The 25,190-nt window shown below is 46.4% G+C and overlaps 1 protein-coding gene across 1 annotated transcript in view; it reads left to right on the top strand.

Moving 5' to 3' along the window:
* ESF1 (ESF1 nucleolar pre-rRNA processing protein homolog) overlaps nt 1-25,190 on the top strand; it is a 65,789-nt gene that overhangs the window by 34,956 nt on the left and 5,643 nt on the right. The window contains exons 10-13 of the mRNA XM_073553811.1: nt 14,986-15,107; nt 18,276-18,366; nt 18,917-18,999; nt 23,806-23,952. Coding sequence (XP_073409912.1) covers nt 14,986-15,107; nt 18,276-18,366; nt 18,917-18,999; nt 23,806-23,952 — 443 coding nt within the window. The remainder of the gene's footprint in view (nt 1-14,985; nt 15,108-18,275; nt 18,367-18,916; nt 19,000-23,805; nt 23,953-25,190) is intronic.

Genomic DNA, 25,190 nt, shown 5'->3' on the forward strand with positions numbered 1-25,190 from the left:
ACTTTCGGTGACGTGCGTGGCGTACATTCCTGGGTGGAACGCATTGCAAGAGACTTTTTTATGACGCATTTCCGGTTTAGAGAGGAACTCTGCAGCGTGCGTTCTAGCGTGAAATCAGGCAAGTTCAGGCGGTGAACATTGCAAACACCTGGGATACGGTAAGACCCTATAAAAGGGTAATTACAGGTGTAATTGGTGTGCACAGTCTGACCATGGATGATAATCCTGTTCGCTCAGAGGCACTGTCCGAACAGTCCTTGGGCATTGTAAGTTAACCCTGTTAGTCCTTCTGAATCCTCCTTTTTTAGGTGTCTGGAGTTTTTCTCCTTCGCCTCATTGGGGGACACAGGACAGTGGGTGTATGCTACTGCCGCCAGGAGGCTGACACTAAGTGGATGAAAAAAAGGTTAGCTCCTCCTCCGCAGTATACACCCTCACCTCGATTGCAGGCGGAACCAGTTCATGCTTAGTGTTCTAGGAGGCACACACTTCTGGTCTTTTTCCAGACTCTTTTCATTTTTTTTTTTCCTGTTTTTTTTCCCATGAAGATGAGACAGGGGCGACGGACCCTATTGAAAGGGTCTGATCTCCCCAAACCAACAACGGGCGAGCACGAGCGAGTGTCGCTTCCACGTATGCTCTCCCGCAACGCGGGTCATGATCACGTCTGTTTTTTTCCCAGACTTTCTTTTTTTTTTCCTCTTGTCTGCCTTCCATGAAGATGAGACAGGGGCGACAGACCCTATTGAAAGGGTTCGATCTCCCCAAAGCAACAATGGGCGAGCACGTGCGAGTGTCACCTCCACGTATCCTTTCCCACGACGTGGGATGCCGGACTCGCCCTGACCACCCTAAGGTATTGAAACCCTAGGCTGTACAGAGGCACAGGTAAAGTCCGTGCGGCCTCCCACTGCACCACCAATGCAAGGACTGCGGTAGTGGAAAGGAGGCGGACAGTCCCTCTCCTCGTCCCTTGGCGGGAAAGATGGAGCTTAGGGTGCCTGCACCGTCCTTGGTTTGGATGCAGCCCCCCTTCCCCCCCCCCCCCCAACCTGAGGATCAGCTGGAGCACCAGGGGTGAGGCACAGAAGAAGGTGGACTGGGAGGGCTCCTGAAACGCCCAGGGTCGGCATTCCACTGGCGCTTGGCATCACATGTCCTGACAGGCCTCTTTTTTTTTTTTTTTTTTTTTTGGCAGTCCCGTCCCCGTGTTCGGGCGGGCACCGTAAATTTAGTCCCTGGCTTCTGCCAGTACTAGGCCGCAGGCAGAAGTCCCGCCCCCGTGACGTGTGGACTTCCGGCGGACCCGCCCCCGGAGCCTTGGGCCGGTGCCAAAAAATTTAGTCCCCGGCTTCAGCCGGCGGTAGGCCGCGAGCAACAAGCTCAGCCCATAGCATGCCACCAGCGGCGGCTCTTCCTGCAGGACCGCCCACACGCCGAGTTCAGCGGTTCGGCTGGCTCGACACCCAAGGGGATCCAGGACTGGAGACATAGGACTGGGGTAAGTGCTACCCCCGAAGGAGGAAGGGACATATCACCTGGCAGGGCCACCATGTCCAGAAGACGCACACGTTCTGTATGTTGCGTGCACCTCCTGTCGGTTCGCCATCCCACATTCACAAAGTAGGCAAATCTGTGAATCCTGAAAGTCCGAACGTGCCCAGGAGCCCTCCCCTGCGACCGCCCGGAATGGGCTCTGTCTCTGTCGCAGTCCACGGCATTACGGGAGCAATCAAGTCCCTTCAAGCCCCAGATAGGGGCAGGGATAGTGGCTTGCCTGTCTTGGAGGGGTCCTCCACCTCACAGGAGACTCCGGCCTGCTGGGGCCGCTCTCTCACTAGGCAGACGCGGGGGAATCAAACCCACACGGCGTCTCCCGGTCCGTCCGGTGCCTCGACATCCGTGAGCTCTGCCTCTCGCGCGCCCTCGCCAGTAGTCGATAACGAGCAGAACTCGGATTACGACTCGGATAAGCCCCTTGACTTAGTTACTCCGGGTTACCAGGAAACAGTGGACAGCCTTATCGAGGCTGTCAACCAGACCCTAGGGATTGACAATGAATCCACCCTGGCCTCGGGGCACAGGGTGTCATTTAAGCGGGTCAAACGGCCTCATAGAGTATTTGCCGCTCACCCAGAGTTGACAACATAGTACAGCGGCACAGGGAACGGCCGGACAGGCGTTTCTTAGGCCAGAAAGCGCTCAACGTTTGCCCTTGATCTCCATAAAAGGGTGGGTGGAATCCCCAGCGGTAGATCTACCCGTGTCGCGCTTGGCCTCTAAAGCCCTATTGTCCATACCTAACGGTTCCTCTATTAAGGATCCCACCGACTGTCTCATAGAGAGCCTGGCTCGCTTAGTATTTGTGGCGTCGGGTTCAGCACTCTCTCCCTCGTTTGCTGCAACTTGGGTAGCTAAGGCCTTGGGCTCTGGGTCTGAGTCATTAAACAGAGCCTTGCATGGTATGGACCTGCCTACGGAGGTAGCAGATATTGCTAATCAGATTGCGTTGGCCGCAGACTACTTTATTAATGCGTCTTTGGATACGGCTAGCTGCGCAGCACTCGCTGCCGCAAATGCAATTTCTATTAAGAGTCTAGAGAACTTGGCGTGCAGATTCAGCCTTCAAGAAATCCTTAACTTCTTTACCTTATCAGAGCGGCCACCTATTTGGGTGCCACCGGCCATTCTAGGCAGAGCGTGGCTGCATTCGCCTATTTCGTGAAAGGTTGAACCAGCTTTTCTCTGACTCCACTGGGGGCAGGAGCAGTTTTCTCCCTCAATAAAGGGTTAAACAGCTTTGTCGTCACCTGCATCAGACACTATTTCGATCCATTCACAACCCTGGGTGGGCTTCAGCAACCAACTCTGCCGTTGCAGGGTGCCCCTACCAGGACAGGGATCGTCAAGTCTCATATAGAGCCAACCTATTGGGGAGAATGCGATCCCAACAAGCCCAGATCAAGGGGCCTAGGTCCCAAAGATCTTCAGCCAAATGGCTCAAGGCAAGTGTCGGGCGACCCCAGCAGGGTAGACGGTCGCCTGCTCTGGTTTCGCCATGTCTGGCTCTCCACATCGTGCACAACCCATGGGTAAGGGACCTGGTAGCCTCGGGGTACAAGTTAGACTTTGTCAAACAGCCCCCAAGACGAGTTTTTTCTTTCTCGTCTCATACCGGAAGGTGAAAGAGGTCAAGATTTCTATTCCAACCTGTTCACGGTCCCCGAAAGAGACAGGACAGTCAGGCCCATTCTGGACCTAAAGCTTCTGAACAGATTTGTCAGGATCAGACATTTCCGGATGGAGTCTCTCCGCTCGGTCATAGCTACCATAGAACAGGGAGGATATCTGGCTTCTATCGACATCCAAGACGCGTACCTGTACATCCCCTTTTTCCCTCCACATCAGAAAGTTCTACGCTTCGCTATCAATGGCCTATACTTTCAGTTCGCAGCTCTCCCCTTCAGGCTAGCTACCACCCCCGGAGAGTTCACAAGGGTCATGGCAGTCGTCATGCCCATCCTGCACTCCCCGGGGCATAGTTGTCTTGCCTTATTTAGACCTCTTGATGAAGGGCCTTTCATGTCGCGCATACGAGGAGAGTATCAGCATCACGCTAGATACTCTTGCCCGCTTAGGGTGATTGCTCAACCTGAAGAAATCATGCCGGTTCCAGCTCAGAGGATGTCCTTTTTATGGATGTTTTTCGACATATCTCTAGGGTTGGTAATTCTCCCTCGAGACAAGGCCTTGGCTGTTCGGCAGGTAGTCCAGGTGCTTTGCCAGCCAGCCCCTCATACCATTCATTTTTGCATGAGGGTCTTAGGGAAGAGGGTGGCAGCAATGTGCCCAACTCCATCTTCGCCCCCTGCAGCATGCCCTCTTGGCATTGCGGGACAAGAACCCGTTTACACTCGACCACCAGTGCTGGTTGTCCATGCAGGTCAGACAGGCACTCGGGTGGTGGACAGTCAGTTCCTCCCGTCTTCAGGGGAAACCCTTTGCCCTGGACCATTGGTTGATGGTCACAACCGACACCGGTCTTCTCGGCTGGGGAGCAGTTTTTTTGCTATCACGCGACCCAGGGACGGTGGTCGCCGCAGGGGGCACGCCTCCCTATCAACTTGTTAGAGATTCGAGCAATCCGGCTGGCTCCGCAATGTTCTCATCATCTTCCAGCAGGCTGCCCCGTCCGGATTCAATCGGACAACGCCACGGCCGTGGCTGACATAAATCACCAGGGGGGCACCTGCAGCAGGGCAGCCATGTATGAGGTGAGGCACATCCCTCACTGGGCCGAAAGGTACCACTCGGTGATCTCGGCAGTTCACATTCCGGGCATAAAGAAAGGGCAGCAGACTTCCTCAGCCGGCAGGGTCTTGCGTCCAGGGGATAGTCACTACCTGGACCTGATGGCCTCCGGGGTAGGCGCCAAGGTGGCCGCGTTGTCGCCTCAGTCCCGGGACCCGCAGGCAATCACCGGGGATGCGTTGGTTCTGCCATGGAACCAGTATTTGCCTCCCATACCTATTCCCCCCGCTGCCGCTGCTCCCAAGGATCATCAAGAGGATCAAGGCAGAAGGGGTTCCAGTGATGCTACTGGCCCCAGATTGGCTCGGCGGGCGTAGTGCGCAAACCTGGTGCAGCTACTCACCGACGTTCCCTGGAGACTGCCAGAGTGCCCAGACCTACTTTTCCAGGGCCCGGTCTGCCACCCAAGACCAGGGGCCCTGTGTTTGACGGCTTAGCCGTTGAATCTTGGATTCTGACCTAGGCTGGGTTCGGACAGAATGTGGTTGCTACAATGGTTAGCGCCCGGAAGCCTGCCTCAGCATGTATTTTCCACCACACCTGGAAGATTGTCTTTTCATGGTGCCAGGACCACGGTCGGTCTCCACTGAGATTCCCTATTCCCAACATTTTGGCGTTTTTTTCAGTCTGGCTAGGACTCGGGTTTAGCTCCAAATTCCCTCAGGAGAGTGATATCTGCCTTATCCGTCCTGTTCTAGCGCAGAATCGCTACCAATCTGCAGGTATAGACCTTCAGCCAGGGGGTCTCGCACTTGGGACCCCCCCTATAGGACCCCTCGGGACACCTGGGACCTTAACCTGGTCCTAAGTGTTCCGTAGGAAGCTACATTCAAGCCACTACAAGTGGTCTCTTCGACATACCTTCCTGGAAGGTGGTGTTCCTCGTGGCGATAACATCAATCAGGCGGGTCCCGGAGCTGGCAGCTCTGTCTTGCCATGCTCCGTTCCTGATATCTCACAAGGATAAGGTGGTTCTCAGGTCAGCTCCCCCATTTCTGCCGAAGGTCGTTTCCTCATTTCGCTTTAATGAGGATATTGCCTTACCCTCCTTTTTCCCGGCACCGGTACACCGGGTGGAAAAGGCTGTTCATACGTTGGACCTTGGGAGAGCTCCCAGGAGTTACGTGTCATGGATGGCATCCTTTCGTCAGACAGACATGCTGTTCGAGCTCCCCGAGGGTCGCAAGAAGGGACTGACTGCCCAAAGAGCGACCATAGCCAGGTGGATTCGGCTGACGAGTCAGGAATCCTACTGCATCGGAGGCGCAGCTGTGCCAGCAGAGATAAGAGCGCACTCAACTCGAGCAGTGGGCGCCTTTTGGGCTCTTCGGCACCAGGCATCAGCGGAGCAGTTATGCAGGGCGGGAACCTGGTCCAGCCGGCACACGTTCTCCAAACATTACAAATGTCCAGACCCAAGCTTCAGCAGATGCAAGCCTGGGTAAAATGATTCTCCAAGCAGTGGTGGCGCACCATTTTTGACAGGTGCGTGTAGCTTGGACCGGTGAGTCGACTTCCCACCCAGGGACTGCTTTAGGACGTCCCACTGTCCTGTGTCCCCCAATGAGGCGAAGGAGAAACATGGATTTTTGTGATAGCGCACCGTAAAATCCTTTTCTCCAAGACGCTCATTGGGGGGCACAGCACCCACCCTGCTAGCCAATTGGCTCTTGTTTTGTTTATTAATAGGTATTTATGATATTAAACTTAGGACAGAGGATCCCCCTTAAGATCCGGTTCTTCCTCTCGGGGGAAAAAAAGGAAATGTCCGGCATGTAACACCAAATTGCCAGAAGCACATAAAAAACAATTATGTGCAGATTGTATAATGAAGATCCTTAAAGAGGAACAGTCTTCATTTCTGGCCGAGATGCGTTCTATGATCAGAGAGGAGGTCCAGAGCACGGTCTATGGTCTTATTCCACCTCAAACAATTTAGAGTACATCCCGTCACAAAAGACCTAGGTGGGAGATGGAGGAATCGTCAGAGGAAGAAACGTATTCATATTAATCCTATCAGGACCTAGAAAGCGAGGAAAGAACTCCCCAGATCCCCTCAGAAGAGAGAAAGCAGTACTATTTCTCATCTGAAAATACTGACGATTTGTTACAAGCAGTACGGAGTACCATGGGATTGAAGATACTCAGGTGGCTCCCTGAGTACAGGACGAGATGTTCGGAGAACTGAGGACCCAGAGGAATAGAGTGTTCCCAGTCATCAAACACATAAAAGCTGTGATTAAGGATAAATGGGAAGATACAGAGAAGAGGTTCGTCATTCCCAGGGATTTTAAGGCTTGTCTCTCCTTTGATCCAGAGGAAGTCAAGGTTTAGGAAGATATCCTAAAAATTGATATTCATATGGCCAGAGTGGCAAAGAAAACTTCAATTCCCTTAGAAGATTCGTCACGTCTCAAAGATGCTATGTATAGAAAAGCTGAGAGATTTCTAAGAAGGAACTGGGAGGCATCAGTCGCCATCATAAGGGGGCCAACATAGCCGCGACCTCAATAGCTAGATGTTATGTAACTGTTCTAGCTCCCTGCCGCTGCACAGGTTGTTTGTGTGCACTTATAGTATGTGGGCATGGGGCTGCTAGTCATCCCTATGACTTATAGTATGTGGGCAAGGGGCTGCCATTGTCCCTATGACCTATAGTATGTGGGAAAGGGGCTGCCAGTCATCCATATGACTGATAGTATGTGGTAAAGGGGCGACCAGTTGTCCTTATGACTTGTAGTATGTGGGAAAGAGGCTGCCAGTTGTCCTTATGACTTATATTTTGTGGGAAAGGGGCTGACAGTCATCCATATGACTGATAGTAAGTGGGAAAGGGGCTGACAGTCATCCATATGACTGATAGTAAGTGGGAAAGGGGCTGACAGTCATCCATATGACTGATAGTATGTGGGAAAGGGGCTGCCACTCGCCCCTATGACTGATAGTATGTGGGAAAGGGGCTGCCAGTCGCCCCTATGACTGATAGTATGTGGGAAAGGGGCTGCCAGTCGCCCCTATGACTGATAGTATGTGGGAAAGGGGCTGCCAGTCGCCCCTATGACTGATAGTATGTGGGAAAGGGGCTGCCAGTCGCCCCTATGACTGATAGTATGTGGGAAAGGGGCTGCCAGTCGCCCCTATGACTGATAGTATGTGGGAAAGGGGCTGCCAGTCGCCCCTATGACTGATAGTAAGTGGGAAAGGGGCTGCCAGTCGCCCCTATGACTGATAGTATGTGGGAAAGGGGCTGCCAGTCGCCCCTATGACTGATAGTATGTGGGAAAGGGGCTGCCAGTCGCCCCTATGACTGATAGTATGTGGGAAAGGGGCTGCCAGTCGCCCCTATGACTGATAGTATGTGGGAAAGGGGCTGCCAGTCGTCCCTCTGACGTAGTATGTGGGAAAGTGGCTGCCAGTCGCCCCTATGACTGATAGTATGTGGGAAAGGGGCTGACAGTTGTCCCTATGATCAGCAGTGAGGTGAAGGGTTATTGATTTGAGATGCTACACGAAAAACTAGGTATCTTCTCTCCGCTGCTCTCGGCGTGTTCCCATTTTCCGGGAACTTTGCTGTGTACAGTCATTTCTTTCTTTAGTACATTACCATTCAGGATGGAAAGTCTTGCCGTCCGACTGTGTGATCATGCTAATAGTATAACAGGCTTTCACTTACATTGGATTTTCTTTAATTCCCCCTCATCTGAAGTATTAATATAAACCAGTTGCTGTTGGGAGAGGTTTATGAAGGAAACATTTGGTATAAGATGTAAAGGATGGCAGCATCAGCACAGGAGAACGTGAATGGAAAACATTTTGACTTTTTTTTTATGGGATCTGTGTTAAATTTGGTTTCCAGCATGAAGCTCTTTCTGAATATCTATTTTTGTTGCAGATCAGGCAAATAAAACTTTAGAAAGTTTAGTATGTAGAAGTAATCTGTCGCCTGGATGGCGGTGATATGATTGCTAAGACTCTCAAGTATACCCGGCATAAGGAGTATTGGGGGAGGGGGGGATGGCTTTGATTGTATTACTACAAGATATGTGAATTGTTACATGTATATTGATATCCACTGTTTATTGTTTAAAATCTTTTGAAACCTAAATAAAAATAACTGGTTTAAAAAAAAAAAAAAGAAGTAATCTGTAATGATCGGATGGTTCCAATTAATAATGTGCCAACAGCTAAATCCACATCTAAGAGGGGTGGTCTGAAATACCTGGGGGGGCATATGGATAAAATAGCCTGGGTGCTAATATAAGGCACCGTTTTCTATGGTTGGTCCGGCCCGTTTATATATATTATGTGGTGGGCTGCCCTTTTTGTATTGCCAGATTTCATCTGCAGTGGCCACTTTAGATGCGGTGAATGACCAGTTGCAGCTACTATTGGTTGTTTCATGAGACGGACTCGCGGCGATCCCCCTGATTCCTAGTCCCCTGAAATGAGGATGGCTTCATGAGTTTAACACATTCCACATTCAGGGGTTGAGTACAGACTTTGATGTTCAGATCGGTCGCAGATCTTTTGACCCAAATTGAACAGCATCATAGACCTATCTGAAGTGATTGAGCTCAGGTCAGGAGTCCCGCGACCAGTATAGACATTGTTGTCTAAACTCGGGCAGTGAATGTCAGATGTATGAAATTGACCTTAATGGGTCATCAAATCTAGTTTGGAAGTTTAATCAAATCTAGTTTTTAAATTTAATGTAACATTTACACCCTACAATGATCACTTAGATAATCATTTCTATACATTTATAAATAGTTCATTTATAAAATATAAAAGAAGCAATACAATTGCCCACTTCTCAAGATCTGAACCTGCTCTCCTCACTGATAGCTACTTCCTGACCTCATCTGGATACACAGTAAATGCCAGTTTGTGACTTCGGCCGGTCCCAATGTGGCCAGTGAGTGGCTGAGCAGGAATTTCCTGTAATTTTTTTTGTTCTATCAGGAACAGGACTACCGGGAACTCTGCAAGCGCCGTAACAGATCAGTGGGGGTCGGCGAGGTGGATTTAATATGAATGGAGCAGCTTCTGAAGCTGTAGCCTCCAGTTTGGGAAGATTCAGACTTTCGCATGGAGCTGCTCATGGGGCCATGGTTGTGGCACCCAGTTGAGACAAACTTACTAATGCTAAAACTTCTTGCATAAATGAAACCTGGTACACCGCCTAATGTCAGAAATGGGGGATCCCCACTCAGAGTGTCAAGGAGTTGTTGGGAGGGGTCTGCTCCAAGTCTTTAGTTTTAAGGCCCCGTCTCACTAAGCAATCTCGGTAGCGAGATCGCTGCTGAGTCACAACTTTTGTGACGTAACAGCGATCTCACCAGCGAGATTGCTGTGTGTGACAGCGATCAGCGAGCGGCCCCCCTGCCGGTATCGCTGATCGCAGGAAGAAACCTCTGGACATTTCTTTGGTCGCTGGTCTCCCGCTGGCCAGCACGCATCGCTGTGTGTGACAGCGGGAGACCAGCGATCAGGTGTAAAAAAATAATTAAAAAAAATAAAAAATATAGTTATTCTCACCTTCCGACGTCCTGTTCAGCCATCCTGCCTCTCTCCACGCTCCGGTCCCAGTGATACTATTTTCTGCAGCGATAGCCAGCGATGCCGGGCGCTCGGCGTCACTGTGCTGATCGCTGGTGAAGCTGTCTGTGTGACAGCTCAACAGCGATCACATAGCGACTTACCAGCGATCCTGACACCTTCATATCGGTGTCGGGATCGCTGGTGAGTCGCTTAGTGAGACGGGGCCTTTAGTTTCGACATTTTCATACATTGGTAGAACTAATAATGTAACTAGATGAGTTGATTTAGAGGATTTGAGAATCTATTGTCAGGATTCGTTGACTGGCAGCACCAGCCACTGCCCCTGTGTGGCCGGTGTCATGTCCTTTGTCAAGGCCATCCTTAATGGTTCAAAGCAAGTTTATTTTCCTTTGCTTTGAAGCAGTAGACAGGCTGGCTTTTATCTTCCGAGCTCTGTTTTTCTAGGCATTCCTGTACAAATTCGGTCTCCAGAATTAATGGTAGAATGACAAGAAAACGCCTGCTATGGAATGAAGATGGAACATTCACTGCCTATGACATGTCCATCAGATGAGCGCACAACGGGGGTGAATGTGATGTGTACAGTTCTCACAGATCTTGATTTAGCATTGCATGGCCTTTAAGTCTCCTTACGCCATCTTGGCACTCTTCAGAAGGAGAAATGTTCCCACTTTATTTGGTGAGTATCACTGGTGCTATTGTTTTGCAACCATGCCCGATGATCAGGGATGTAGGCTTCTTCACACAGCCTATTTCTTACCTGCCTTCAGACTTTTCTCCACTACTGATGATGCAGGAAATGCTAATTTAATCACTTTTTCTAGTGCACAGAGCTGATAAAAGGGAAGGATTGAAGTCATGGTCTGGTAATTACACCTCCCAGTGAGGGATGAAAGGTCCCCGAGCACTTTGATCTGTCACTATGCATTGCTGCTATAGTTAAACTGAAAAATCCAAGTAATATGATAAGTCTCCACAAATAAGGCCCAAATTGTCTGTTTATATATAGTGAATACATGCTATTAAGCGCCATTTTAATTTAGGAATGACTGGGACTGACGTACTGGCCATCTGCCAATGGATAAAGCGTTGGTGTTAATAGAGGTGTATACACGTTGTGCTTTTTTTTTTTTTTTATAGTGCAAGCCACCTATAGCATATAGTTGTACTGAGGCATTGCCCCAGTACATAACATTTTATATAACCTGGTAGCTAGCATAGAGATGTAAAATGTGGAATCTCCTAAAACCCGAAGCAGACGATTCAGCGCAGTAGCATTTTATGAAGCGTTTTATTTCTGAAGGGTTTTTTTGTACAGGAAATTATACATATTTTTTTTATCTTTATCCAGTGATTTCCTTTGTGCTAATAAATACATATTTTTGGGGGGAAAACAAAAATGAGCAAACCCCATCACAATCTACATCCAGAGTGAAGTGCTGGTGAGCGTGTGGCCATTTTTATTTTGCACTCTAAGCTTATGCACCCCTCTGCGATGATCACGGTAACATAACTATTTGGCAGAACTATTAGATGAAAAAAAAACACGCGCTTTCTTCTAGAAACATTGTCACTGGGTGTAGTATTGTAGACAAATTTCTCATATACAGTGCAATATCAGACACAGCCCACGGACAGGATTGTTGGTGTCTTTGGTAAAAAAAAAAAAAAAAAAAAGACCACAATGTTCTAATCATACACAGCTTCTTTAAAGCTCCATTATATTTAGCTACCATCCTACCCACGCTCTTGGTTTTATCACTACCCTAAGACTAACATCCTCCATAATCCATACCTTTCACTCCCGTCTCCAAGACATTTCTCGTGCTGCACCAGTTCTCTCGCATGTGCTACTGCAGGCAATCCAGTTGATTTCCAACATCTACATTAAGCGTACCCTAAAAAATTCCTCTTTTTAGGCAGGCCTGTCACAATGCTAACGTATCTCACAGTACTTTTAATTTAAGAGGATACTTGATCAAAGTCAGATGTGCAAACAGGTGTAAAGCCACCCTTCACGCTAGTCTAACATCGGACAAAATTGACAGGTTCTGTCGACAGTATAACGTGTGTGGGAGCACCGGATATATGAGTCTCGGAAGTTAAGAACCTGGCATGCCTGATTTTGGACTGCCAATCCTTTTGTTCTCCTGTAGGTAAGTTGCTGCCAGAGATGTCTGGTTGCGACTCTCTCATAGAGAACACAGGCGCACTCGGCAGAGTAAACGCTGGGAGAGATAGATGGGATAGATCTCCTGGCTGAAACATCCACTGTTATGAATGGGTCACCAAGGAGGATGGCAGGAACAGGCTAAGCCACCATAAAACCAGAGAGGTTGGTAACTAAGCGGATTGCAGACCTCTGATCCTATCAACACAACTAGCAGTAGCCGTGGAGCGTTCCTACGATGCCCTAGACGCTTCGGCACAGCCGGAGAACTAACCAACCCTAAAGCCAGAAAGGTGAAATCTAAACTGCCCCGTATCAGATCCCCAAAGGAATAGACAGCCCCCAAACGTATATTGTCGATGAGACGCAAACATAGGCAGAGAACAGACTGAGCAAACGGTGGGGCCCAAGCTGTCTAGACAGGACAGAAAAGATACTTTCTGAAATCACACACAAAACCCTAAAAAAATCCAACACACCTGATATACAAAAAACCTGAGGCCACATGACCTCACCTCTGCTAGATCAGCACTCCGGTATGAACTGGAAGCAAACCAAAAGATACTAACATAACAGGGGACTGAACAAACTGACACAAGCTGTAACATATGGAGCGGGGCCCAGCGCTGCCCCCAGCAGGGAGTACGCTGAACCCTAGCAACAAAGCAGCAAGCAAACAAAAGGCACAACCAGATTAGATGCAAAGGATTAGCAAAAGAATCACTTAACTGAACCATGCAGATCAGGCAGGAGACAAAAGAACTCCAAATGCACAAGGAGGACATCACCAGCAACCACCAAGAGCAGCCAGCTCAATTATATGCTCCCAGCCAGTAATCCCAGGATCCCAATTATCGTCGTCAGGTGGGAGACTTCCATCAACCTTGCCAGCTCTACTACTCCCAGTAACCACCAGGGGGAGCTTCGGCTCAGAAGTCCGAGCAAGGGAACTCACAACAATTCACCTAAGATGTGTGGGGGACTTAAGGGTCTTGCTGACAAGAGGTTACAATCTATGTGGAAGAAAGATAATATAAAAGGGAAAAACTGATTGTTTTATACAATGGTGCAGCTATATTAATAAGGAGACAGTGTGTGTGTGTGTGTGTATATATATGTACTGTGTGTGTGTGTGTATGTGTGTGTGTATATATATATATATATATATATATATATATATAATTGAGCTGCTGAGTATGTGAAGTGTTGGGGACGGTTTTACTTAGAAGGATCAGGGTGTGATGAATGATGTAGACGAGGAAGAAATGTAGAAGTTAGTGAGTTGGAGCTGACTAAATAGATGAGGTTCTATGGGTGTTGGGAATTACCGTTTCCAGGTTATCTGGTGTAGCACATTACTGTACAGGGAACTGGTGCAGCACAAGAAAAATCTTGGAGACGGGAGTGGGAGGTTTGAATTATGGAAGTCGTTAAAAATTAGGTTACTAACAGAACCCAGAGCTTTGGTAGGATGGTAGACAAAGATGGCGGAGCTTTAAATAAGTTGTCCCAAGACTTAGTTTTTAGGCTCATAGTTAAAAAAAACAAAACAATAACAGGCTGGTAGTTGCTAATAGAGGCAACTACCTGCCTGTTCTACCCGTCCCTGACTCAAAATGGTCACCAACCGCTCTTGCTGGTGATTCAGCTGCTCCACGTCAACAGAGTATCTCAGCTGTTCTTTCGATGGGGTATGACTCACAACATTATGCTAATTGACAGTCGGCTCCCCGCAGTTAAGTAGTGGGGACCCGACTGTCAATTAGAATGATGACGTCAGTCACGCCCCGTAAGCAGAGTAGGGCAGAACACAAGCAACTATGTCCACGCGACTTTAGCAGAAGCCATTGAATCCCCGGCAGGAGCGGTCTGTGACCGGTCTGTGCCAGCAGAGATCAGCATCAGGCGCTGCAGGCAGTTAGTTAGCATCCACCTGCCCGTTACTTCTTAGACCCGCAGTAAATAATTACATTGTCCTGGATAACCCCTTAGTGTGTGTGATTTAGAATATTTAGTCCCTCTGTTCTGTGGGCTGTCGCTGTGTTTGGTTATTGCAGGTCAGACTTTTATATGAAAAAGGAATTAGTGATACGAGTGACACTGTTTCTGGAAGACGCTGCATATTTTTCTAACCTCTGCCAATCGATTAACGCTGTTTTGCAATATGATTATTAATCACAGAGAGATGTTACCGTGATCACAACAGTGACGTCTTGTAAGATGAGACTGCATATTAAAAATGTCCACTTGGTCTACCGGGGTCCTACCCCCCTTGCGCTGCTTGGAGATAGCGAAATGTATTATGAATAAATCCCATCTTCTAATGTAGAGAAGTGGTGGCAGGTCGTATGCCATGGTGCTCCTCGGTACATTGTCATCATTTTGCTGTTAACCTAACATCTAAACGCTGATAATAAGACGAGGTTCATTAGCACTGAAACTCGCGCTTGGCTCCGGCCAGAAACCGTCTGCAGAAGGTAATCGCTGTGTCATTTATTTGTCTTTGCTTGATGCTTCATATTTCCAGACCTGGTGCTAAATGAGGCGTTCCAAAGGATCTTGTGATTCAATACATGATCATCTGCGTCTTCAAAGACCATTTTACGATGGAGTCACAATCCAAATAACAACAAAATAAGTCTCTGATTAATGTCCCAGCAACTTTTATTGTTTCTTTTAAAATACCAGATGCAGGAGGAAACTTCTACTCTTTGTAAATGATCCATACAATATATTTTACAATTCCAATAATAAATGGAGGTATCACAACTGTCCGCTAGAATGACTGCTGCTGACACATTGGTGTTAGAGAACTAGAGTAGTAACGGAACCTGACGTTCCTCTTATAGAAACAGTTGTACTAATGGGAATAAACCGGCAGGTGGCAGCGTCCTGGACCCACCATTATGATAAATTAATATTTGGATTCTTTTTCTCCCCAGGGCTAAAGGATCGCGCCGAACAGATGGTTAAAAACAAACTGGAGGGAAAAGATAAACTAACTCCATGGGAAAAGTACCTGCAGAAACAAAAAGACAAAAAGAAATTGAAGAGGAAGAAGAAGGTAATGTTGTGTTGACTATATCATGAGTGACCAGCCATGGAGGAATCTGTGGAATCCTTGCTAAGATTTTCATACTCTGGCTCAATTTTTCTTTAAAGAGGCGTTGGGATTTTCGGCATGTCGTCAGTGCTGCAGATAATGACTGTGCTCATTGTGTCTGAACGAAATGTGCCGTCAACTCACATAGCCGCTGAGCTCAGTGATTGGCTGCAGCGCTGTCGGCATTACATCTGCATAAGAAACAATCAACCCTGAGCCTCCACACTGGACCCGGGGAGCAGTTTTTGTTTTTTTTCTAGATTAAATATGCATATTGCCTCTTCAGAGAGGAAGAGGACTTGAACTCTAGCGCCACCTTATGGAAGTAGCAATCCTACAAGTCAATACCGACCCTTTAACGAGCCTAAAAACAAACTGCAGCTGGGAAAAAATGTAGTCTGAGGATGGAAAATTCAGATCTTTGCAAGGCAAACTGTGCCCAATATTCCTGAACCAACAAAGCACCTGTAGTGTATTTCTAGACACATAAGCTAAGGTTTGTCCCATCTTAAAGGGGTTCTCTGGGCTTCTAATATTGATGTTTAGGCTGGGTCATCAATAGGAGATTAGTGGAGGCACCGGCACCGATCAGCTGCCTTCTCTTCTGCCGCTGGTTGGATGTAAGCAATGTACAGAGTGGACCCGACAGCTCTTTACTCTGACTAGTGGCCAGTGCCAGGTACTGCAGCTCAGATCCTGTTGAAGAGATTAGGTCTGATCAGCAGTACTGGCATCATCCGCTGCGCAGTGTATGGAGCTCCGGTGTTGGCTTTGTACATTGCTTACATTCAGCTGACGTCAGAGGTAAAAACAGCTGGTTGGTGGGGTTGGGTCCGACACTTAAACCTCGTAGAGACGAATTAGGTTCATGTACCACTTACATCATGTTGCTGATCGCACGACATTGCTTTTCTACCCTTAAAATCAAGAGCCGGACATAGAACCATGGCCATACAGCGATCTCTACTTAAAAATAAAACGTTAGGACCATCAGAACGTTAAGAGAAAAAAAAAAATCTATAATTCAAAAATATCCTCCAAATTTATTGTGGTTCTCCATGGGCCGAGTCTTGTGTGCTGGTATGTAGGTGGCCAGGGTGATGGTGAGTATGAACACACCGGTGTCTCGGAAATGCAGTCCTTGTGTTACTGTAGCTCTTAAGGGTTAACAGTACCTGGCACCTCCAGACTTCTGAGCTCGTGTACATTTCTGCCACGGGTTTTCATGTCTGCCTGGCCCTCTGCTTGCACATCAATCACAAACATATGTGACAGAGAGAAAAATAATCTGGTTACGGCCATGGCCGCTCACCGGCTTTGATCTTTATTTTCGTTGTGTTTCGGGACGCTGGAGAGGTCTCCGAAAAAGCAGGCTCATATGTGTCTGTGAATATCTCATAAGATCTGTACAAGGACTTCAGTTGTCTTATTTGTTTTCCCTTTTGCCTACAAGACGCGCTGGTAATCCTGAAATATTCTTGTAGTACATGCGTCACAGTCAAGTTCATGTCTGCTAATGAGAGGGTAACCGTTAGCGGTGAGTCACAAAAACAGCCATTATCTAGCACTTGTCAACTTGTCGCTGATTTCTCATGAGTCGGTTAGTTGGGATATGATGCTTAGACCCATGCATCTTTAACCCTTTCCCAATTTAGAATGTAAATAGTCCTCTCTGTCTGTTGCTGGTGTAAGGAGCGAGCTCGGGAGCTGAGCCTGCGCCGCACACAGTTGGGTGCTGGCTGTGTTATACAGATGGCATCTTCTATTAACAGCAGTGTCCAGAGCCAGATCCAATCGCTGCTGTTTAACTCATAAAATGCCATGGTCAGTCTCCAACAGCAGCATTTAAGTAGCGTAATCCTGCCCAGACATTTGTATGGAGGCCCATGACTTTCCCCACCTCCTCCCACTCAACGTGTTCACAGGGTGCCAATGCCTCACCATGGCAGCAAGGGGTCTGTTGAAGGTCTGCACCACTGCCATCTTGGAACTCTTGTGAAGCCCAGAATCAGCATATAGAACAAGCGATCAAAACTTGCAGGGATAAGTCCCCTATAGGGATTTTAGAATTAAAGTTAAAAATAATAATCATGTTAAATATATATATATATATATATATATATATATACCGGTGTGTGTGTGTATATATATATATATATATATATATATATCACCTCCTCTTTACAAATGAAGCCATTTAAAGAGTAAGCATCCTTTTAATTTTTATTTTGCAGATTAATAATACATGTGAAAGGGAGGAACTTTGTAATATATTTTAGCAAAGAAGTCAGCTTTTTTCTTTGCCAGGACTGATCATTCATTACCAAAATTCTCAGTTTCCAAATAAGGTCTGTATTCAGTGAAGTGATAGGAGATGACAGTTTGTACTGATAAGGCTCTGTGTAGATGTGTGGGAGGAGCTAGAGGCAGAGCTCCTCACTCCACTTCCATCTACATAGAATCTCATCAGCACCAACTGTCATCTCCTATCTAAGTAATGCAATAATATGTCTTCACTGAATACAGATTTAACCTGAAAATAGAGAATATTGAAAATTATCAGTCCAGGAGGAGAAAGGAGCAGATCTCGCTAATAAGATACATCACAGAGTTCCTTATTTTCATGTGCACTAATGGTTTATGAAAAAATGAAAGCAGCGGTTACTCTTTAAATAATAAACAGATTTGGTTTTGCTGCATCTACAAAAAGTCCAATCTATTAAAATATAAAATGCATCATCCTGTACAGTAAATTCTGTAAGGCAAAAAACAGTAAGAATGAAAACTCCAGGATCGCTGTTTATTTGGCCACTGCACCTCTCCTCAAGAAATGCATTAAAAGGCAATCAGAACATCGCATGTACCCCAAAAATAGAGCCGATAAAAACGACAGCTCGCCAAGTCTTCACACCGCTCCATTGGCATAAAAACAAAGAAAATCACAAACCATTTATTTTTCCAGCATTTTTGTAAAATATTACATTAATTTTACATTTGAGATACAACAAATGATTTTAAAGGTTTTCTTTTTTTTTCTTTTTTTTTATATTTGTTCCGTAATAATGATTGTGATTTATAAGGGATCTAGAACTCATTTTGGTTCTATTCGTCTTTAATTGCATTTTTCAGGAAGGTGTAGAGGAATCTGACGACGAGGATAACGTCCCATCCGATGTGGATTTCAATGACCCGTTCTTCTCTGAGGAGCTGAAGAAGCCAGGTAATCTGATATATATGTATAAGAGAGCAATGTCGGCTCAGGCCATGTTCACACCAGCAGTTTGCTCAGGTTTCTGTGAATACATGTGAGAGGATGACTAGTGATGAGTGAATGTGCTCCGGTAAAGATATCAGAGCATCTTCGTCGTGCTCGAATATGTCCGCGTCCCTGCGGCTGCATGTCTCGCGACTGTTGGACAGCCGCAACACATGCAGGGATTGCCTAACAAACGGGCAATCCTTGTATGTGTTACACCTGCGAGACATACAGCAGCGGGGACACGGACATATTATTCGAGCACGACGAAGACACCCAGTTAGCGCCCGAGCATGCTCAGATAACACCTTATCCCAGTACTTTAGCCCATCACTAATGGTGACTTGTCTGCTGCGATACATTGTAGCAGATCTGCTTCATCTGCCTTGGAAGAGGCCAAAATCTTAGGTGTCCGGATCCATTTCTCCTGATAGCTGCTTCCTATTTTCAGCAGAGATATAATCGCCTCCATTTGCAGTAATGTTGCACTTAACACATTATTTTGGCACTTCAGGTCTGCAAAAGAAATCTGCCGGTGCCAAGAGGCAAGAAGACCAAGAGTCATCAATAGATGAAGAAGACACAGAAAAGCGAGAGGTAAGGCTGAGAATCCTAGACTGTGGCTGCCAGGGTAAGAGGAGGTCGTCTGTGCAGCCCGATGGGTTATTAGAACGTCTCAGCGTAAAGACTGCTTCTGCATTGGAAATTGGTGACGCTGTCATCTAAAGGGGTTTCAGAAAATGTCCTAACCTGGATACATTTCAGTGAGACCAGCGTCAATCAGAGGAGTCGTGTCAGTGTCTCATTGAACATACAGGAGCACTCGGCGGAGACGCGCGATACTGCATACGGGGGAAGAGAGTGCTGTGAGTCGTATTATCATTTGGCCAAGAGTCACCTAATGTCTTTGAGGGCCTTGGGTCTGTAGAGTTTTTAGACCATGAATGTAAATGATTGCTTTTATTCAATGGCGGCAAACAGATCTAGCGATTAAAATCAGGAATCGAAATACAAAGCGCGGAAGAACGTCATAGAACTTTTTAGACGATATTTAAAGGGAATCTGTCACCCTTTTTTTTTTTTTTTTTTTGTTTTTGACTATTAGCTGCCGGCGCCGACATCAGGGGCTTATCTACAGCATTCTGTAATGCTGTAGATAAGACCCCGATGTAACCGGAAAGAGAAGAAAAGCACGTTAGATTATACTCACCGGAGGGGGCGGTCCGGTTCATCGCCTCCCATCTTCATACGATGCTGTCCTCTTCTTCACTTCCTGCCGTGGCTCCGGCGCAGGCACACTGCTCTGCCCTGTTGAGGGCAGCGCAGAATACTACAGTGTGCAGGCGCCGGACCTCTCTCGACGCCTGCGCACTGCAGGACTCTGCTCTGCCCTCAACAGGGCAGAGCAGTACGCCTGCGCCGGAGCCACGGCAGGAAGTGAAGAGGGTGGCATCGTATGAAGATGGGAGGCGATGAACCGGACCGCCCCCTCCGGTGAGTATAATCTAACGTGCTTTTCTTCTCTTTCCGGTTACATCGGGGTCTTATTTACAGCATTACAGAATGGCAATGCCGGCAGCTAATAGTCCAAAAAAAAGGGTGACAGATTCCTTTTAAGTTGAACAAAATCGGAAGCTTAAAATGAAAATGTTACTCAAAGTACATTTTAAGTTTTCTTTTCTGGTTTTTTTTTAGTTTTTTTCTTACTTGCCATCCCCGGGTCCAGCATCAATACTCGGCTTATGCTTTTTTGTCTGCAGAGCTGACATCATGTTGTCAGCACTGCAGCTAATGATTGAGCTCAGCAGCTCTGCCTGAGTAGATAGTTTGAGCTGCTGAGTTCATTGATTATATTCAGTGCTGGCGATGTGACTTTTTTTTTTTTTATTTCACGTCACTTTTGCAACTGAGTTTCATTAGAAATTTGTGCAACTTGGCTTTTCCATGCTTTTTGTTTCCATGCACATTCAATTTTGATATCATCCGTCGTCATAAAACCGCTGAAAGGAGCTTAGAAAAAGAAAGAAAAGATCTTAAACTCCTTCCATTAGTACGAACTCACTGATGGATTCTCAGTTAACTCATTCTGCCGCCAGCAACAGAAAGTCCAACACACAAGCTATAGAAGGTAAACTGCGTTTTCTTTTATGAAACCCAAATGTAAAAATAAATTATTTTTTGGCCCCAAATTCATACATTTGAGTTTAAAACATGTTTAAAAGTGGATAGTTCTTTAAAAAGGTTTTTAAAAGGAAACTATCGATTAATGGTTAGTTTGTTAATGTATAGGGGGTGCCCTGTGCTGCCGATCTTTTGAAGTCTGAGTCCACAGACCCCCTTGAATCGGTCAAAATACCGTGCATAGCTCCTGCGTAAATCACGTCTATGGTGCTGTGTCCGGGCTCAATGATAAGTCAGTGGTTCCGTACAAAATGGGTCTGAGAATGATTGTACAGACCCATAGACTTATATTGAGCCTGGGCACCATGGACCCTCCAGAGCGGGGTTTTGATTGATCGGTCAGGGTCTAAGGGACCTGGACATTCATCCTTAACATTTTGCATAGTGACAAGTATTGCCACATTGATAAATGCTAAAGCTTTATTGTGTTTTGTGGCTCATTGTCAGCGCTTCTCATCCTGCTTTATACAGTCCGACTGATTGTACCTGTGCTCAACCAATTGACATTAATAATCTGTATGGAGGTAAACCAGTGGGAGCGAAACTCAAAGTAAAGAAATAAAACAAACAATGGGAGGACTGAAATATATTGCATTTTATGGCTAGCTAACAATGGAAACATAGGGTTGCTGTGTAATGCTGGAAGAGTGAAATGAGAGAAAAAAAACTTTTTTTTTTTTTTTTCAACTAAATGCCTGTGGACTGGCAGCCGGATCCCAAAACCACCGCACTGTGTAGTGATACATTTCATGGTTTGTTTCAGACTGGTAAACAGATGACAGAGGATTTCTGTACTCGCCTGGTGTATTTGGTCAGACACCTCTGTATGCACCGGCGGGAGTGTTTACACTGCATGCTAATGACATTACCGAGCGGGAGGAAGCGGTCGTGTTACTGACAGTGATCGTGGAGGGAACAGTTCTGCTGATTGCTCTAACATACATCGCTAGATTACTGCTCGTTTTATCATATTACTTGTCCTCCGCAGGCGGCCCCGGTGCACGGTCAGTAAGAAGGGTTAGTTCAGTCTTGATGAACGATAGAGAAAGTCAGTGGACCGCTCATTAATGACTGGAGGCTCGGGGGAAAGGCTTTAAGCCGACATTACAGCCTTACTCCAGCATGGTCAGGGCATGTACATAGTATATGAATACTTACTGAATTCCCTCTGCCCTGCCTGAATTTACATTGTCTAGCACCGGGCTGATTTCTTGTATATCGGGCTACTTGTACAGAAGTTCTATCTGCTGTACTATACACTGCCTGTGTAGAAGGCACATGCTTGTCTTGGATTCTACTTAGTTAAATAGAAGCAGAAGATCATTTCTAATTGTTGAAAAATTCAATAGCTAGCATATTCTGTCACCTTCTGATTTAGTAGAGGGGTGCGATTTGGGTAACCCCTATTAGCCATAGAATCGAGGGGCCACAACACTAAACAGGTCCTGTAGTTTCCTTAGAAACGGAAGCTATACTGCGCAGGGGAGTGCGGCAGTGTGCTGGGGAGTGCGGCAGTGCGCTGGGGAGTGCGTAGCGGGAGGAAAACGAGCATGATGTGGATTTTCAAATCCAAAGCATGACCATTTTGCAGCAGATGTTACATATTTCTTGTACAGGTGTGAAGGCCACAGGAAACACTGGTGGATTCCTTCCTCAAGGATCAGTCCTAGGTCCCCTCCTCTTCTCCTTGTACACTGCCCCTATTGGTCAAGCAATCAGTAGATTTGGTTTCCAGTACCATCTCTATGCTGATGACACCCAATTATATGCTTCTTCTCCTGACATCACGCCTGCCTTTCTAGAAAACACCAGTGATTGTCTAAACGCTGTGTCTAACATCATGTCCTCACTATATCTGAAACTGAACCTGTCAAAGACTGAACTTTTATTTCCTACCGCTACTAATGTACCTATACCCGACATTGCCATTTCCGTGTGTGGTTCCACTATTACTCCCCAGCAACATGCCCGCTGTCTTGGGGTCATACTTGACTCCGAGCTTTCCTTTGCCCCCCACATTCGATCACTGGCTCGCTCTTGTCATCTGCACCTCAAAAACATTTCAAGAATTCGACCTTTTCTTACTTTTGAGTCTGCAAAAACTCTTACTGTTTCTCTTATTCATTCTCGTCTGGACTATTGTAACTCGCTTCTAATCGGTCTCCCTCTTACCAAACTCTCCCCTCTCCAATCTGTCTTGAATGCGGCAGCCAGGATCATATTCCTCACCAATCATTACACCGATGCCTCTACCTTGTGCCAGTCATTACACTGGCTACCCATCCACTCCAGAATTCAGTATAAACTTATTACCCTCACCCACAAAGCCCTCCATTACCCTTGTTTCAGTATACCACCCTACCCTCGCCCTCCGTTCTGCTGATGACCTGAGGTTAGCATCCTCAATAATCAGAACCTCCCACTCCCGTCTCCAAGACTTTACACGTGCTGCGCCAATTCTTTGGAATGCACTTCCCAGATCAATACGATTAGTCCCCAATCCCTGAAAACGCATTTATTCAGACTGGCCTATCGCCTCAACACATTAACCTAATCTATCCCTGTGTGGCACAGCCAAATGTTTTACCATAACCAGGTTCCCCGCATCATGTTCCCACATGCTTTATGCATCCATTAGCCCTCTGTGTCTGTACTGTTACACACTTAACATTATGGCTGGTCCATACAATCAGGGCAACTATTACCACCCACCTTTCGTGGCTCCCTTTTTTTTCCTCATAGACTGTAAGCTTGCGAGCAGGGCCCTCATTCCTCTTGGTATCTGTTATGATCTATGTGATTATTGTTATGCTGTAATGTCTATTGTCTGTACATGTCCCCTCTGAAATGTAAAGTGCTGCGGAATATGTCGGCGCTATAGAAATAAAATTTATTATTATTATTCCTTCTGCCCTAATAGTGTTTGTAGGATCACAGTATTGATGGCTTATCCTTGCTGCACCTCCCGCTGATCAGCTGTTAGAACTGGCCACAGCCCAACAAAGCCGCGAGTATAAAGAATAGTGCAAGCTGCTGATCAGCAGGAGTTCTGAGCGTCGGACCCCACCAATGTGATATTGACGGTTTATAATAATGACAGGAATAAATGTTGTGTTCATGGAAAACCCCTTTAATGGTTATATGTCATAAACTATTTATAATGTTTTTTTCTTTCCAATTAAAAACTGGTCTGTAATAATCTGTTGCTGATTTACCTTTTAGGCGGAAATGGCGTTGCTCATGATGGATGATGTCGAGGACGACCGGAAGCATTTCAATTTTGATAAGATCGTAGAGCATCATAACCTGAGTCGCAGCAAGATGAAGAAGTTGAAGAAGAAGGACAAACTTGTGGAGGATGACTTCCAGGTACGGGGTTTCTTTAGGTGACCAAGTTATGATCCTTTGTATTTTCCAAGGCACAGAACCCAGTCCTGACAAGGTAAAAGTTCTAATCACTTAGCCCCCATTTTAATATATATTAATCTATAAGAGTCCAGGTGACATACTGAGTTTATACGTTTTTTCGCAACCTCATTCTTCAGGAGCGCCCCGCTCCCAAGCCACTCTGCTGCCTTATTGGTTGACCGTTCAGACCAGCATCTTCTTGTTGCCTTTGGCCCCAAACTGTGCATTCTCCGATGTTGCACACCAATGCCTCCTTTGCCTCTGCAGCATCAAAGGAGTTCAGTTGCAGACCAGCTATTGCCAGCTTTGTAGCAAAGAGCTTGTAAGCATTGTTCTCAGCTGCTACTTATAGACAGCAGAGGTAACCGGTCACCCAGGCAGAAAATTACAAGTCACTTAGTTCTTGACAACGGAGTGTATTTTTTAATAAAAGGTCAATTTCATTGTTGCTTATTTTTAACTAGTAAGTTAAAAATAGCTTTAAAGTGGTACCCCTCCATCTCCGATATTTGTGATCTATCGTCAGGATAGTCTCTGGTCCCATTTTTCATGCTGCTGTCAGTGGAGAGGTGGCCATGCTTGTGCGGCTTTTTCCGTTCTGATCCCTGACACGCCTAAAAGTAGCTGTACTCCTTTAGAAATCATAGGCTGCGGTAGCTATAAAAAAACAACTGTAGCTATAAAAAAACAACTGTAGCTATAAAAAAACAACTAGCTATAAAAAAATTGATCGCTGATTGCAATCAGTGAGCAAAGCGGCATATGCCATCTATAGGAGCAAAGCCACTGAGCTCATTGATTGGATGTGATATGACATAAGCGCTGCGGTCATACGGCAGAGACCAGGCCGCGATGAAGAGCTGGCGCCGGACTCGGGGAGAGTAAGTAATACTCACTTCGCTTTTATTCTATAGCTGCTGCAGCCTATGAATGACAGTTTTCTGAAAGAAGACAAACCCTTAAAATCACTAGGTCAATATTTTAGACAGTCTTGTGACCGGGGTTGGCTAGCCCAAAAATAACACACAGACAGACATATTCCAAAAATGCCAAGGTGGCTAAAGAGAAGGATTCCAAATGACGGCATTACGTCAAGGCTTTGCTTTTTATTGTAACCCTAATATTCTCTTTAGCCGGGTTCACAAGAGTGTATATCATAGTCTGTATATTCCCCGTCTGTTGCTGGGTCTCCCGACTAG

Source organism: Dendrobates tinctorius, unplaced genomic scaffold (genome assembly GCF_039654945.1).
Source record: "Dendrobates tinctorius isolate UK_male_01 unplaced genomic scaffold, ASM3965494v1 ptg000203l, whole genome shotgun sequence".
Lineage (NCBI taxonomy): Eukaryota > Metazoa > Chordata > Amphibia > Anura > Dendrobatidae > Dendrobates > Dendrobates tinctorius.